General features: G+C 41.1%; 1 protein-coding gene across 1 annotated transcript; it reads right to left on the bottom strand.

Moving 5' to 3' along the window:
* Positions 1–5,776: 5,776 nt before the first annotated feature.
* On the bottom strand, positions 5,777–10,372 carry FABP5 (fatty acid binding protein 5). The gene is made up of 4 exons (XM_051770613.1): positions 10,107–10,372; positions 7,226–7,398; positions 6,165–6,269; positions 5,777–6,033 (listed from the first exon to the last, which is right to left on the bottom strand). Exons 1-4 carry the CDS (start codon positions 10,180–10,182, stop codon positions 5,983–5,985), a joined length of 405 nt encoding a protein of 134 aa, XP_051626573.1. The 5' UTR covers positions 10,183–10,372; the 3' UTR covers positions 5,777–5,982.
* Between the last annotated feature and the right edge of the window lie 6,290 nt (positions 10,373–16,662).

The following is a 16,662-nucleotide window of genomic DNA, read 5'->3' as shown; positions in this document are numbered from 1 at the left end:
TGAGGAAAACACATATCTACCTACTTTCCTAGGTCAGGACTATACTGACTAAATACTGAAGAAAATACTTCTTAAAACCATTTCAGCACAAGAAAACAAAGAACATGTGGGAACAATTACATCTAGGGCTAATATTGCTCAGACATTTACTATTTTAAAATCAGACTTTCAAGATGGCTGCCATGGATAACACTGCACGTAGTTAGAGTGGAAAGCTGTGCCTTTAGTTTTCTTCATTCTCCTGGTGCTGAAAAACAAAGAGTGAAACAAAAGCTTAAAGAAAAGAGAGAGACTGGACAAGATGTTGCTACATTTATTCTTATCTTTCTTAATCCCCGTTCCAGTTAACCACACCAACTGGATGTTTAGAATCTGAATGCAAGAGACCTGATAATCTTTAAAAGAAATAGATAAAAAGAAGAATCTTTATTAAGAAAGAAAACATACAGAGGGGTAATATTTAGGCTCAGAGAAGCATGGATTGTGTTGTGCTAACAACTAGGGGAAAGAAAACTGAGGACAGTAAGGCACTGAGGCATCTGTGATTTCTGTTTTATTCAGTTGTCTTCCTTTCCTCTGTTACCATTTCAGAAGAGCAGCCATCAGTTCAGCTGGTTCTTTACAGAAGGACCGTATTTCACAAAGTGGGCAATAAGAATGTGATTGTTCAAACAATACCCCCAGCAGAGACATGTAGCTTGCCTTTTCATTCTGCATCTCACCAGTAGAAAAAAACAAATGAAAAGAATAGAAACATCTAATTTTCTGGACTTTATTGATGTGCAATTTAATCTGTACCAAGCAAGGTGGTTTAGGAGAATGAGTGGAGATGAGATAATAGAAAGGACTCAGAGCAAGTCCCAGTATCAGATACTGCTTTATACAGTTTAAGGGGTAGTATTAATGATATTTTGCCTTAAATACACTCTGCAATAAAATAGGAATAATTCTTACTTCTATACTTTACTTATAGAATTAAATTGCAAAGCCATAACAAGGCCTGGCCATAATTTCTAGAGTGAGGAGTCAGTCTGAGTTGCCTTCAGCTCAACCTTCCATGTATCCAAAGAGCCCTTGTACTCTAGGAGTTTCCAGAAACTCTGTTGTGAAGTTTCTGATCTCAGCTCAAGGTTTCTCTTGAGGTCAAGAGATGCAGGCTATCCTATTCTTTATGATTTTAAATTTGCAGATCACCATACAGGACTATATCACATGGCCCCAGAAGACATCAAGACACAGAGAGAGGGGTGTGCAGCAGCAACATATCGCCAGACCAGCCTAAAAATTGCACTTAGTACCTCAACTTTCTGTTAAATACTTGTACTGCACAATGAACTGAGCTCACTCTTAGATAATGCCTTCTCCAAAGGTAGGCTCAATGACTTCCAGCACGAATTTCCAAGAGTACCAGATGCTATGCGTGGTGGAGCAAACATCCAGTCCTGTATAAGTGGTATTCATGGTCCTCAGAGTGGGATATTTGTAGTCTGATATTTAATTTCGGCATGCACATCTGTGAAAAATAACAACGTTGTTATTTATTTTAAAGTCTCAACAATACTATTTGGAATTCAGTACATTTTTGTGGGACATTCATTATCTGAAACTGATTCTAGATTGCATGTGTTGCTGAAACTCTGCATTTCTTCTGAAACTATAATGAACTTCACATGTAAATATCTCCAGAATATAATTAAGGCCACCAGTAGAGAGAATGGATTTTGAAAACATTTTTGCTGGAAAGGAAGCCAAATTCAATCTTGGGAGTGGGGTCTGTAGTAGTGTTTCCTTTTCCTCTCAAATAATAGCATGAAGTAAAATCATTCTGGGAAGTGTCAACAAAAACTTAATTCGATGTACAAGGGCTGAAAAGCCAAAGCTAGGAGAACCATGGGACAAAAATGTGTTTACACAGATGTTGGATTTTCTGAAAACCTATGAAATTAGTGCTAAATCCTCTCAGGACTGAACAATGGGACTGAAATTAGGCATGAAAGATAATTAATATATGTTAACTGGCTCCCACCCACTCTTATACTGTGGGATTTTTTTTCCTACAATCACAAATAATCAACATAGCACAAAGTGTTTCTAATCCATTCATTGTATTAGCACAATCTTAGGCAGGGAAGAAGTCACCAGCAAAGGTCTGATTGGAACTCATCTGCATTACTGCTTTTACTCTTGTTAAAAAAAAAATTAAGTAGAATATAAACAGTATGGCAGTTTCTTCACAGAAATTAGTTTAATGTATGAATTTTTGTGTAAAATCTGCAGGTTAGGGTTAGGGTTAGGGTTAGGGTTAGGGTTAGAGTTGGAGCTGGAGACTGACCCTCTGATAAACAGCTCAGGCACAGACCGACACCCCCGGCTGAGCTGAAATGGGGCTTCTGGGCAGGGACCCAGATCCCTCTTGAGATGCTGAGAAATATTTACAGGGCACTTATTTTCAGCATCTGACCTTAATAAGAGTTACTTGGAATGGACTGCTTTGTGAAGCAACAGAACACATTGGACATAATATTATATAGAAGTATATAAGATGGTTTATTTTTTATACTTACTAGAATCAACAATACTAGATTTTTAGCTTCTATCCTGACAAAACAGAAAAAAAAATTAAAGAATTATTAATTTCTTTTTGAATGTTTGAGTCTCACAGTTAATATAGCCCAAGTAGCCACTGGCTTAGCAAAACTATCTGCCTACACTTGACCTTCACACTTGAAGAAATAATCCCTGACTTTTTTAGGACAACTTACAGCTAATATTGGGACCATAACCTCAGAAAACTGAGATGTTTCCCACCACTGACTTTGCTTTTTAAAAAATTTTGTTCTGAGGTGCATGTGTGAGGTAGGAAGGGAAGAGGAAGAGGAAAAGCCAATATTAACTGCAGTGATTGCAGTCAGAGTAGATAACAATTTTGAAAGAAATCATATAACTAAACCATAAGAGGAAAACCCTTGATAGTATGAGCACTGTACAGAGCCAGTATACTCTCCCCAAAGCACAGGGACACATTAGTGTTCCAGGAAAGCTCAGACAAGATTTCCCTAAGATGATGGAATATCAAATCTAAATTACTAAACAATTTCATTTTCTACTCCTTTACCCCAGTTCACCACTGGGTGAAAAATCTTACACCTAAACCCTCCCCTCTACAAACAAAAAAATAACAACAGCCCCTTCCATGGAAACAGTAGAACTACACAAATTTGAGAAGATAGTGAGATATAAAGATATAAATTGGACACTGCTAATGACCTTAAATGAACACATATTGGGAGTGGATATGGAAATTGCTTCTCTTTCAGTAGGTTTTTCTTGTACATTCAGTTCGCTGAACACGTTTTTTTCTTCCCTCCAAAGTATTTTCAAAAACTAAATGTCAAGAACTAAATGCACTAAAATGTCACGACAAAACTTGTCTCTTTAATTCATATTTGTGTAGCATTATAAAGCAGTCTTGGCTGGATAATAGATAACTTCTTTTTCAGTTTTTCTCAGAAAAACTGCCATCTTATGTGATACAGTGAACTACAGAATTATTCAATCCTCAGGAAAATTATTTTACACTGATGAAAATATTGTGCATACACACTCACAAGGAGTGAAACTTTTGTCTTGCATAATAAATAACAGAAGGAAACTAATTATATTTTCAAGTCTTGAGCATAATAAATCCTGGTTTGCAGTACTATGAAACAATTGTCTTTTTAAGTATATGGTCTAATCTAACACAAACAGGTTGTATATATGGTAGTTCCTGGTCACAGTACACTTAAATTGAAGTGACTGGCAACATAGGCTGAAGTAACATCAAAATAAAGCAAATAAATATGTGAGCCTAAGTAGTTCTGAAGAACTAGCTCTAAAGAATTCCAGTTTCCTGTTGATCTGCCTCCTACCATTGGTCAGCCTCTGTGCTTAAGATAACTTCCTTTAGATAACTTAGATAACTTAGTGCCAAGAGCGCTAATGATGTTTTTCTTCCATTTACTGTCAAACAAAATGTCACTTCCATACGCAGTCTTTCTATCATCAAGGTACTTTAATGGTCTTTCTCCTTCATCAGGCCACCTATTTTCGTGACATTTGTGGAAGAAAAATTATCTTTGGACCTCTAGCCTCTACTTCATGTTTGACTGGATTTGGAGAGCACAGACACAAACAGACTTTATAAGCCTTGTTTCCAAAGGAAATCACTCTAAAAAGATATTCTTCTGCCTTTTCTTTACAAGAAGTGATCTCATTGTAATCAAAACGGATGTCCTATAAAAGACAGTGGAAGGTTTTCCCATTCAAACAAAAGATAAACAATTAACACTACCCAGTATCAGAAGAATAAACAAGCAGTTGTGATAGACCAGTGACCCCAATGAAGGCATAATACTCTGTTACAGCAGTAATGATCTGTTTTGGAAGGGAGGCAGGATTTTCATATCCTGCCTTCACCACAGATTGCTGCACCCCTTCTACAGCTACTACTTAACGTATTTTTGATCCAAAACTTATTCAGTTCCTTATTAGATCAGTTTGTTTTCCATTACTATTATTTCTATGGGGAGATTTCTTTTGTTTATAATACCCTGTATGGGAATACAGCATAGATCTTTAGGGTTCACATGAAAGTGAGGAAAAATACTAAATGAAGGTAATATGAAGATTGCCCAACTCTACAAGGAGTCATGGGAAAAAAATTGCAAGAAATATTCTCCAGTAATAAATGCTTACAGTTGACATAATTATAGCAAATGACTCTTAAATAGTCATGAAATTATGAAAAGGATAAATAAGTGGTCCAAGGAGTCACTTTCCATGGTTGGCAGGATGAACACAAAAGAACAGATTTTTCTGCTATTTGGGTAAGCTCAGTAATATGGTAAATTCACTGAGCAGCTAAAATAGCAGAAGTAGCTATGGATTCTGCAACAACTATGCTGCAAACTGGAATTATGCAATTGCCCAGTCCTCCAGGTTTCTGAATCTCATGAAAACCTCCCTGTCACCAAACAGTTTCACTTTTAGGACATATTTGTCAGATATCACACAAATTCACCTAAACCTTTTTACTTTTGTCTCATCTGACATATCTTTGGAAGAATAGTAGCATTATAGGCTCTGTTTCCCAACCAGTGTAAAAGTAATACTCAGGACACTGATATTTCTGATTATTTATTATGGCACCTCAAAACATATAAACTCCACTGCTAGGTGTTTCAAATGAGTCCTAAAGAAATAAAATGAGTTTTTAAGGTAGTATTTTAGAAGATTTTGGTTAAGAATTTTTAGAATGTTACTAGACATTAAATAAGAGTTTTGCTAGGAAAACAAAGAGTCTTCTTAAAATAAGGCTTCCTTTCAATAAAGCATGTATGTGTTTGCCTGTTTATCACATTTTTTGGCTTATCAATATATATATTTTGAGATAAGTGTGGTTTTGAAACATGAGAAAACAAACTAAACCTGAAAATACATTCCTGTACTTAAATACAAACATCTCATATTTATATCCACACATTGCTATTTACTTTGTAACATGCAAGTTTGAAAAAACTCCATAGCCTGACTATGAATGCCTTTTCTATTTCAGATTTTACTACTTTAGCAATTAAGGATTTAGGTCAAAATTTGGCTTACTATTAATTATATTAACTATGTAACTTTCATTATCTTGTACGGAAGGATGTTTGTAGTAAAGCCTAAAACCAAAGCGATTTTTTTATAAAACCTCACTTTAAAATTCCATTAGAGTAAAAACATTTTCACTTCATATATTTGACAATTTTATTTAATAGCCTCATAAGTTCATAATAGTTACATAATAGTTACATCACGGTTTTTAAAAAGAATTGCACTCAGCTACTCAGTCCATTGAAATACTAGAAAACAGGGAAAAGGAAAATATGGAGTGAAAAGGAGCTCTGTCCACTGAACCGAGTCGTTTGCAGTAAGTTCCCATTGAACCAGATGATGTCCTCATGCTTTCTGGTAGACTCTAACACACTTGACACCATTCATGTCACATTCCTAGAAGATAAAGAGATGGATTTATTAAATTTGCCTCAGTACAGACTATAAGGAAAAAAAAACCTTTTAGAGTTACATTTCAGGCTACTGGGCAGCAGCACTCAGGGATCAGAAAGCGAGACTGAACTCACCACCACCAATTGTCCATCCACTAGCTTCCTTGTTATTATGGTCTTCTTGCCATCCCATTCCTGCTCCTGAATCAATGACCCATCATCTTTTAAGCTGACAAGGGTCTGAAAGAAGAACCTGAACATCAGTATTTTCCCATGACATCTGACGGACACTGAGGCTTTCCAACACATTATTCCAAATGAAAGATTCCCACCCCAACTCACTCAACAATAATTTTGTCATTGACATCTACAGAGCCAGGATAGTATCTTAAATGTTTTATTGATCCTCTCCTTTTCATAACTCACTGCTCAGTCACATTTCTGCATCAGACAGACCTTTGACAGTACTCACAGCTTCAATTAACAGGAGCAGAAGATGTCCTCTGTTCATCTCTTTGTACATGGGCTTTGAGCATTTGTGTAACATTTATCTGATCTTGCAATAATAGATGAATTGAGAGTATGTGCCTGGAGGGAGGGGGGTGGTACACACTCACACTAGGAAATGAGACATTTTTGTTTTACCTCCTTTTGGATAAATATTCTCCCTACTCGGTGCAAGAAGAAGTGCTTTGCTTTGTAAAACTGGAGATTAGGGACTGTGATTCAAAGGGCTGCCTTGCATGTCTCTGATCCCACCCCACACTGAACCAGGCTCTCTTGTTATGCAAATATGAGACTGAGACGTTAACCCTAGGGCTGAATTGCCTCTGATTAAACATCAATGGCATTTTTTCCACAGGCTTCAAATGAAGTGGCGTTTGGCTTTAACAGGGATTTAGAGGTCTGTTAGTTTTACTAAAAAAAAAAATGCTTCTCCTACAAAATGAAAACAACAAAATACACAAGACCATTGATTTCAGCATTTTCCCTCTTTGGAATTCACTTAATCCACGTTAAAAAAAAAAAAACAAAAACGAAAAAAGAATTTATTTATTTCAATGAGACTTAAAGAGACAGCCCCACATCAAATAAAGCATTGTTAGTGCAGATGTCAAAATTGATTTTAAAACAGTATTTCCATCTGTAAAACACCCAAAGAATTGTGCTTTTTCAATAAAGTCTAGTATACTGACCTGAGTTTTCCTGCCATCTAATGTATTTTCTTCAAATTTCTCATCAAGCTTGAAGCTGACCTGTGAAGTTTTGAAGGTGCTTTCTGTTTTCATGGTGATTGTGTCCCCATCCTTAATAATGTAAACATCTGGTTTGGCCATGCTTCCCATTTTTCTCATGGCCATACCCACACCTGCAAGGCAACAGGCACAGTGTCACAAAGTCAGCTAAACCCTCAGGCTTAGGGCCACACAGGAATTCAAATACCTAATTCCCATTTAATTAGGCACTTAGGTACACTTGAGAATCAAAGCTCAAGAGCAACAAAGAAAAAGGATGTTTTAAATTATCCAGTGATGAGGAAGGAAAAAGAACTTATTCCCTTCAAGTTCTGAGCACTTTAAAAAATTCTACAAATTATTTTTAATTGACAGATGAATACACTTTATTTCAACTCACTCAAGAAATACCCTTCCACCACTTTGTACACAATTACCAACATGCCATTTTTAATAAAATTTCATATTCTACATCCTGTATACAAAGTATCTAGTTGTGAATTAGAAAACCACTATCATGCAAAACAGTGCTTACACATACACACACACACACGCAAAAAAAAAAGCTCACAAAAGAAATGAAGAAATAAGCTTTGTGAATGGTTGAAAATTCATCAAAACTCTTCAGCAAAAGAGATTCACCCTGCCTCAGCCCATGCATGCACTGTTTCAGGGGTTTTGAATCTTCTTGATCTGAAGGACCTAAATACAAATAAGAGCTTAGCAGGCAACAAATGTGAATCCATCAATCTGGAATGTGCAGATCTAAACAGAGAACCGATATGCAATGAAATGGAGCCAGAAGTGCCACCAAGTCAGGGAGTGCCTGGGCTCCACAGCTGGGGTAGTTAGAAAATCTTGTCATGCATCAGCACAACAGGCTTGCACAGGATGCCTGGGTGAGGGGTGGGTCCACAAAGCAAAGATTAGTTTCTCTGCGAGGTGGCAATAAAGTACTTTGCAGACACTACTTCTCCAGACTTAACTGAGATTCCAGGAGAGAGCCTTAAGCTTGAGCCCACAGAGAAAAACGAGTCATCCTCAGTCCAGCTTTTCTGACCAGAACTGGAAACTATCGCCACGGTGACCCACCCACACACACCCCATTGTTGTCACCCCAGTCCAGGGTCATCAGTGATTTATTTGATCAGCTACAGGTTGGAATCCAACCAAATAGAGATGAGCTGCATATGTTTTCCATCTGGCAAGGAGTGAAATTCAAACTTCTTTGTCCTCAAATGTTCTTTTACACTGACTGAGCAGAATTTGCATGATTTCATTTATGGTGCATCAATAGGATCAAAAGCAGAGAGTTTTCTAAATAGCCAGAAAAGGTGAAAAACTCTAAATGGTTCCTAAAGTGTGACTTGGAGTAAATTTAATTGCCTAAATTGTAATTGTAAAAAGGAAAAGTGACTGGTTTATGATTGCAATCCAAAACCAAACAACACTCAAGTTGCTGCCTATACAGGGGAGGTGCTCTGCAGTTGCACCACTTAATTTCTACTTTGAAGTTGCAACCTGGCACACACCTAGATCTGGCTGTTGGACATGAGCACCACGGCATCCTAATCCATGGCTCAACAGAGCTGAGCTTAAAATTCTTGATTTTCCTCCAAAGTCTCCCAAAGGCCTCAGTCCAGAAGGGTTTTTCACATCACAGCTATCACATACTGACAGGTCTCTCAAAATATAATTACAGCCACCACTGTCTGCAGTGTGCACAGCCATCAGTGTCTGCAGTGACACCTTTTGTATTTTGCATGAAGAGCAAAAGACCTAAATTCCTTCCTCTCCTCCCTCTAAATACAAGGCTACATTTTCTGCCTCTTGAGAAAATATCCTGGCTTTCATCAGTGAATAAATTGCAGAAAATAACAGCTCCTGGTCTATACAGACACTGCCAGGTATCACCTCTCAGCCAGGACGCTCACAGGAAGGTGGTAAATCTGAGCTTGCAAAGGAGGCTCCTGGTCTGTTAGGTCTACTCTTCATTTGGTAACTCCGTGTTACAAAATGTAGGGCAAACCTGGACGCAGGAATAGCATGCCAGGACCACCCCCCTCAGATAAGGGTGCCGCTACGCACAGGAAAAAACAGTCAAATAGCCTCCGCCGGGGCAGCCTGCTGCCAGCCACCCACAGGCAGGTGATCCAGTGAGGCTTTCTCTGGAGGAGACACCCAAGGTGACTCCACGAGGAGGCAGCCCCGGTTCAGCAGGGCGCGATGAGCCAGCGCTGCCGTGCGGCATCTGCGACCCGCCGCCCCTCCCGGGCCAGGGCAGCGCCCACACTCCGGGCCCCCGCCCCGGGCATTACCCGGAGAGGGAGGAGCAAACAGGTCTAATCTCAGCCGGACTGCTGGCACGGGTTGGTAATCCGGGGTGCTGCGGCGGGAGGGGGCAGCGGGGAGGGCGCAGCACAGGGCGGCGGGAACGTGCCTGCCGCCACTGACACCTGGCTCCCAGCAATTATTACGGTGCAAAACACCGTGCCGACATCTTTAGGACGGGGAGCCGGAGGCGGCAGCTCTCCCGGGAAGAAGGGTCTGCTCCCAGCCAGCAGTCCCTCCCAAGCGCCGGGGGAGGGGAGCGCAGAGTCCCCGGAGCCGCATCCCGGAGCATCGACCCCGCAGCCGACGCCCACTCGCGGCTCACGGACGGGCTGCACCCCACCCTCAGGCCCGGCTCCGGGACCGCGTTCGCCGCGGACCTTGGACAGAGCCTCGCCGGCCAGCAGCCGCGGCGACAGCGGCACGTCCCCGAGGCGGCATCGAGGCATCCATCCCTCCATCCACCCATTCCTCCCTCCCTCCCGGGGGCAGGGAGCCGCCGGCTCCTTACCCAGCTCCTTCATGTACTCTTCGAAGCCTTCGCTGGAGATGAGGCACCATTTGCCTAAAAACGGGTCGATAGCCATGGCGGCGGCGCTGGAGCTGGCGACGTCCCTGGAAAAGCGTTGAGACAGGAGGACGGGCTGCAGCAAGGCTGCGGTCGCCTTTATAGCGGGGCCGGCAACATGTGCTGCCGGGAAGAGCCAATGGGGCTCCCGCCGAGCCCCCGCCCGGCGAGTCCCGCCCGCGGCAGTGGCGGCAAGAGCGGGCACGCCGGGATGGAGCCCGCCCTCCGCCCGCACACACACACACATGCACACACGCACATACACACACACACACGCACACACACTCACACACACACACACACACACACGCGCGCACGCACACACACACACACACACACACACACACACACACACACACACACAGACACGCACACACACGCGCACGCACACACACGCACACACATGCAGGCATGCACACAAACACACACACACACGCACCCCCTCTCTGCACACCGGGACGGGAACGCCCAGGAACGGTGGGACACTGACAGAGCTTCCCGCCAGGGGATGTCGTGACCTCAACGCTTCTTCGGGCACAAAAGCGTCAGGCACCTACCGTGGCGAAAGAGGCCGGTGCGCTGAGCACTGGGCACTCATGGGCTTCAACCCGGACTCCGAGATTCTGGCGCCAGGGAAGTTAAAAAACACGAAGTCCTGGGCACTGAATGCTAAATTGTGCTCTATATATATCATACTTTTTTGAAGGATAATTCAGGAATGAAGAAGCATCATATAGCACAGAGACAGAGCAATAAGGCATCAGCATTCCAAAGCAGTTTATTGGGATTGATTGTCAACCTTCCCAACAACCCCCCAAATCCCACTGGTATATCACATATTACTGAACTATAGCAATCCATAGCTTGCTGCAACCTAGGAACAGACCTGTTACGTACACACAGTGTTAGCAAACAAGATTGATCAAAATACAGAACTAATGTGGGTACTTGCAGTACACAAGAAGAAATCAAAGCCTGAATGCAATCTCATGCTTTAGCATTGGAAACATGCATATTTGTTATCTTAATTTCAGTCCATATTGAACTGCAATACCCTAATTCCTACTTCTTAAAGGAAAACACTGCAGCAGCCGCTACTGTACACTGGCACAGAAGTGGCATCATAAAATATATGCTGCTAACAGGCCCTGTGTGGTTCGGGCCAATCTTTTGCCAAATTCTGCCAGGTGAGCAGAGGGATTTACTGTCATGTTCTGTGAGGAAGCTGCTATTTCTAAGTCACAACAGAAATCCTGATTCCAATGTACTCCAAAGATTTGTTTCTACCATCAGGCTTATGCCAATCTCTGTCTCTTTTGACCTTGTATCAGACTGGATGAAACCCACAGCTACTTTCTCCAGTTCAGAAAAAGAAAAATGTGAAGATACACCTGGTGTCTGGAGGGTTTTTTATGGAGTAACCGTCACTACACTACTAGTACTTTTGTGGAGGAGTTTGAGGTGAAGGTGTCAAACCCAGAAAAGACAGCAAGGGCTCTATGCTCATTCCAGCATTTAAATGAGAAGGTGCTGTGAAGCCAAGACTTTTGGAGCAAGGAGGATGCTTTCCCTTATGTTTTACAGTGGTGAAACTCTGTAGGGTGGTTGGAAGCTTCAATACTTTGCAGCAAATCAGAGTTGTCATACACAGAGTAAGCAGATAATTTTCGAAACTGATTTTTTTAAAAGAAATCCTTCTGTTTAACTATCCTTACCTACGGAGTTACCTTTAATTACCTTCTGCCTCTCCGACTATACACTTGTTTTTAATATGCAAACAATGCTATATGTCGTCTGCTCATAAGGAAGCAAGACAGGTTGCTTTTTTTTTTTTGTTATTAAGTAGGTACATTGAAACACAAGATTTTCAACTTCCTTCCACTTTTATCTTTTCTTTTTTTAATCTTTTTTTCCCCCATCTTGTGCAAGATACTTCAGAGTACATTTTAAATTAGGCTGATGTTTACCAACTAATTTGGAGTAGTGGAACCAACATTCTGTCCATCCTGCAGTTCTTCTCTGGTTGCTTACAGAAAGGATAAATGAAAAACAATTAGATTAGAGATCAAACAGAATCATCCTTCAGGAATTAAGAAGTCTTCAGTCTCATAAAGCAGAAACAATTTCTAGAAATAGAAATCTTGGCTTTGTTCCATGTATGCTAGCAAAGAATTTTGGATCCACATTTCTGCAGTGCTGGCTGCAGATGGCTTACAATATGCAAATAGTATTCAGGTATAAGTGCTGATAATGCAGCAGAAGATGTAAAATCCACTATTTCCATCTAGTGGTGAGACAGTATTCCTGGATCTTAAGTACCTGGAGCTCCAGCTGCATACCTGTGCACAATGTTGCTACATTTTTGAATCTTCCCATAAGTCATTTGGTCTGATTTATTCTCCTTACAAATTTTTCAGGTCTAGGCATGTAAGTTCATACAAGACATAAGAAGAAAAGAACTCTTATTTCTATTTTATGACTGTTAGGATACAGTGAAAAATATCTCTCAATTTTTACAAAGTTCTAATGTTTTGCAAATTAATGCAGTGTTATGGATTACTGGCTGTGATATCACACAGATGTTACATCTCAAAACTTTGAAACAGTATAGTGCTGAAATTTGTGGTATCTCACACAGCAAATAAAGTAACTAGAGGGACCAGAGATGTATCCTTCTGAGTAAAGTACAAATGGCCTGGGCTACAAAATATACATTGTTTTTTACCTTGACAGTACAGTATGTATATTGGCCAAATATGGCTCTTACTTTGGGAGCCAAACTAAAGCGTTCAGATACCCAGAGCTGCTTGAGCCACAGAGATTCATCCCTGTAAATCTCAGTTCCTGCCTGGTTCGAGGCTGACATGACGATCAGACCTTTTTTTTGTTTGTGTAGTCTCCTCTCTAGACATACTCAAAGAGAAGCAGCAAATACATGTATTCCTACAGAAAGCGTTGAATTCCTATGCCACATATTACTGTTTCAGTGCAGACAGATTAAATTCTCTGAAGTTTTGCTCATTTCCACATTAGACTATATGTTGTCCAAGAAAAGGAGAATCAAATTTACAATGAGAAGTGTGAATTTTTCTGTGGAAATCAGCTGCACGGCAAGCACGTAGCCACAGTTAGGAGCAACCGCCACCTTGGCAGCTTGGGCCTGCCAGGGTGAATGCTTTCCAGAGGTAGTCAAGCTCTTACACCTTGTAGGAGGGGAGGATATTACAGTCCTTCATTACCAAGTGCAAAAAAAATGACCAAGGCAAAAGAGTGCACAGAGACCTTCGTTCCACTCGTTTGGGCAGGTGTGCATCGTGCAGTGATGCTTCATCTGATGTGGGAGCTGGGAAGCTGTAGCCAGCAGTTTGAGGTTTTTCTTCACATAGCCATAGCATTACCCACTGCATGCAAGCTAAGCCATATTTTGTCTTTTGGAGTCGCAATACCTGCTGCTTGGGCAGGGCACAGCACCACCTCCTCATCTGCAACATATCGCTAATCAGGCTCCATAGGAGGTGTAACTTTTTCCCTAGACCTTTATTCATTAAACTTCCCATATGTTTAACCTGGAAGGAACCCAATCTGATAGCACTGTACTTTCCTTTACTGTAAAAAAGGGAGGACCTTGCTTTCTTTCTACTATACAGATATATTGCATATAGTACCTTTTCTAAGAGGTAGGCTTCTTCTAGACAGCATTACATCTTAAGAAAGTCTTAAAAATTGTCAGGAAAATTGGACACCACAGCCCAAATTTTACTCTTCAGCCTATCCCTAGCTGTGGAAAAATATTAAAGCAGTCCTTGAATAATAGTTACTCAGCCCCAAGGCATGGATGGGAAAAATTGCATAGGTAGCACAGCTTTGTTTCTGTTTCCTTGTTGTACAAGTGCGGTTTTCCCTTCCCAGCCATGTCATCACCAGGTACACATGATGAAACATGTGCTATGGTTGCATAGCTGGCCTAAGGAAGCTTTACTCCAGCTCAAGAGGTGTTTGCTTGGGCAATACTAGACCAGAAATTATGAAGCAACAAAACATGAACCTGCAAGTTTTCCTTTGTATGTCAATATGCACAAGATCTTCCAGCATATTGGCATTTCATTACCTCTGAGCTACAAGAGCTGGGCACAGCCTGTGTTTATCAATGAACTTTGTGCGACACATCTGTTTTCAAGTCAGAACAAAGCCATCTTGCTCTCCAGCACGGAGCATGGGTCCAAATAATCCTTCTTGTAGATCTGGATGCTGCTGCATCTGCCCTAGGTAGCCAGCTGTCAGGGATGTGCAGGCTCACGTGTGCCCGTGTTCAGCACCCAGCCCTGGAGTCCCAGCCCTCGCTGAAGCCACAGAGTGTTACTATAATGCAATTAACACACTGGCAGTCCCAGTGTGTGTCCTGTACGTTGTCAGCAGCATGTTCAAAGCAAGTTTAAAGGGAAATGCTTACACCAAGGGCAAAGTTTACTGTGGCAATGGTGTGACTGCTCTCGAATTGTCCCCTGCCTCAATGGTGAAAGAGAAAGCTCCAGAAGCCTGCAGTGACTGGAAAGAGGACTCCATGCTTCATTTTCCTCATTCCAGACAAAAAGACCTGATGTCAGATCCAGGTCAGCTCGCAGTGACTTGCAGCTGTGTTAGCTTGTGTCTAACTTTGGAAGCTTTGAAAAGCCTTCTTTATTTAGCAGTAGTATCTAATTTTAATAGCAAACATCCACCCATTAGAATAAAAATGTTTTTATTTATCTACAGAATTTGATAATCAGCACAGCCATTACAATGCTAAAAAAGAGATCAAGGTGACTAAAAATCTTCCATAACTGTAGTTTTAGCAGTGAAAAGGCCTTTGATCCACGTAAAACAGAAACACATTAGCAGGGAATACCTGCTCACAGAGGAGACTTTCAGAAAGCAAATACTCTGGCTTGGCTTTTAGAAACCACAGACATACAAAAAACCCCATCCCAAAGCTCTGTAAATAAAGACAAATAGCCCCAAATAAAACCTCCAACTTTGTCCTTTCTGTGTGGTCTGGAACAATAAGGACATAAGGGCAAGGACAAGGAATGTAAAAATGATTCGGAATAAATAATGATAAAACAAATATTTCTACCAATGATGAATAATTAGCCTATGAAATTTGGAATCACAAATTACAGATGTGCCCACTGGATCTTAGAGGGGTGTTAAAGCTTTAGCCTTTTTTTTCATTGCATATCAGAAGCAGAGTTTCACTACTATGGATATTGATCAACCACAGTGAAGGTAACCACAGGGAAAAAAAAGTTTTATAGTTATAACTATAGTTATTCATTAGTTTTTATTCTCAGGATGTCACAAGATGGGCATCACAGGTATAGAAATTTGGCAGGCAGAGCCTGACACTCATCCTTTACAGAGGAAGGGTCTTTGCATTGTGATGGGGATACCAACATCCTTCTCAGCAGCATTGGAGTGAGAAGGACTGCTACTGCTTCTCTTCCTGTTGAGCAAAATCGTGTTGTACAGTGTTAGGAATATGTGTAGATGTTTACCTGAATAGGGCTCCCAAAGGACTTCATCCTGTGGGGACAAGGGCTTAGATGTGAAATAGATGCCTGGGGCGCTGTTGATGGAGGTTCCAAACAGCACAAGTCTCTTCACACCTGCACACAGCAGGAAGAAATAGGCTCTCTGGGGTGCCACTCAAAGTATTAGCTTCCCATTCTGACTCGTCTTTCAGAGAAGACCTCCTCTTCCATGGACTGTAGAAGAACATAGGGTAAAACCCTTTGGAAGCTAAAGCTAGTTTTTACTATTATCCCATTCCTATTGTCAACATACTAAGTCTTGTCAAGAATCAGATGATTACTTATTCCTTTCCTTCAAATAGCTAGATTAGTATCAAGTTAAGCTGCACATAAAAGAAAAGGTGCCCAAACCAGTCTCAGAATCTATCCTGGGGCAGAAGCATAGGAAAAAATCAGGGAACTGTAATGTAATTTCTTACCTCCTTACAGATTTTCTCTGGTCTAGATATTAGATATGTAACATCATCTCTTGAGACAGAATCAAGGACATAAACCCAAATACTGTGAGGCTTTTCAAGTTTAGAAGAGCAAACTGGAGAATACCTGCTGATCCTGCATGGTTGCCTGAGATGCCAGAAGCAAGAATCTTCTTAGAAGATCTTTTGAACCCGAGTCATGTAGTCAACCCAAAAAACCTCTGCTATTAACACTGCCCACTTTAAAGCCCACTTTAACTCAGGCAGAACCTCTAGGCTCTGCTTTCAGGTACCACTTTGAAACTTCTCAGGACATGATCAAAACAGGTCAGCAACTCCTTTGCCTTCACACCCCTAACATCTGTCCCTGGGCACAGCTTTAGTTTTGTAAAATCCTGAGAAGACCAGCTCAATGTAAAGAAAATTTGTTGTCAAGTTAAAAATGATCAGAAGCAAAATAGCACCTCTACCAGTTCATGCTGCTCCATCCCAACATTTATCAGCTTACAGAGC

Source organism: Manacus candei, unplaced genomic scaffold (assembly GCF_025592945.1).
Source record: "Manacus candei isolate 608988 ecotype Guabito, Panama unplaced genomic scaffold, ASM2559294v1 h1tg000008l, whole genome shotgun sequence".
NCBI classification, from domain to species: Eukaryota; Metazoa; Chordata; class Aves; order Passeriformes; family Pipridae; genus Manacus; species Manacus candei.
The sequence above is the reverse complement of the archived record's forward strand: the minus strand, read 5'-3'. Positions and strand labels throughout refer to the sequence as shown.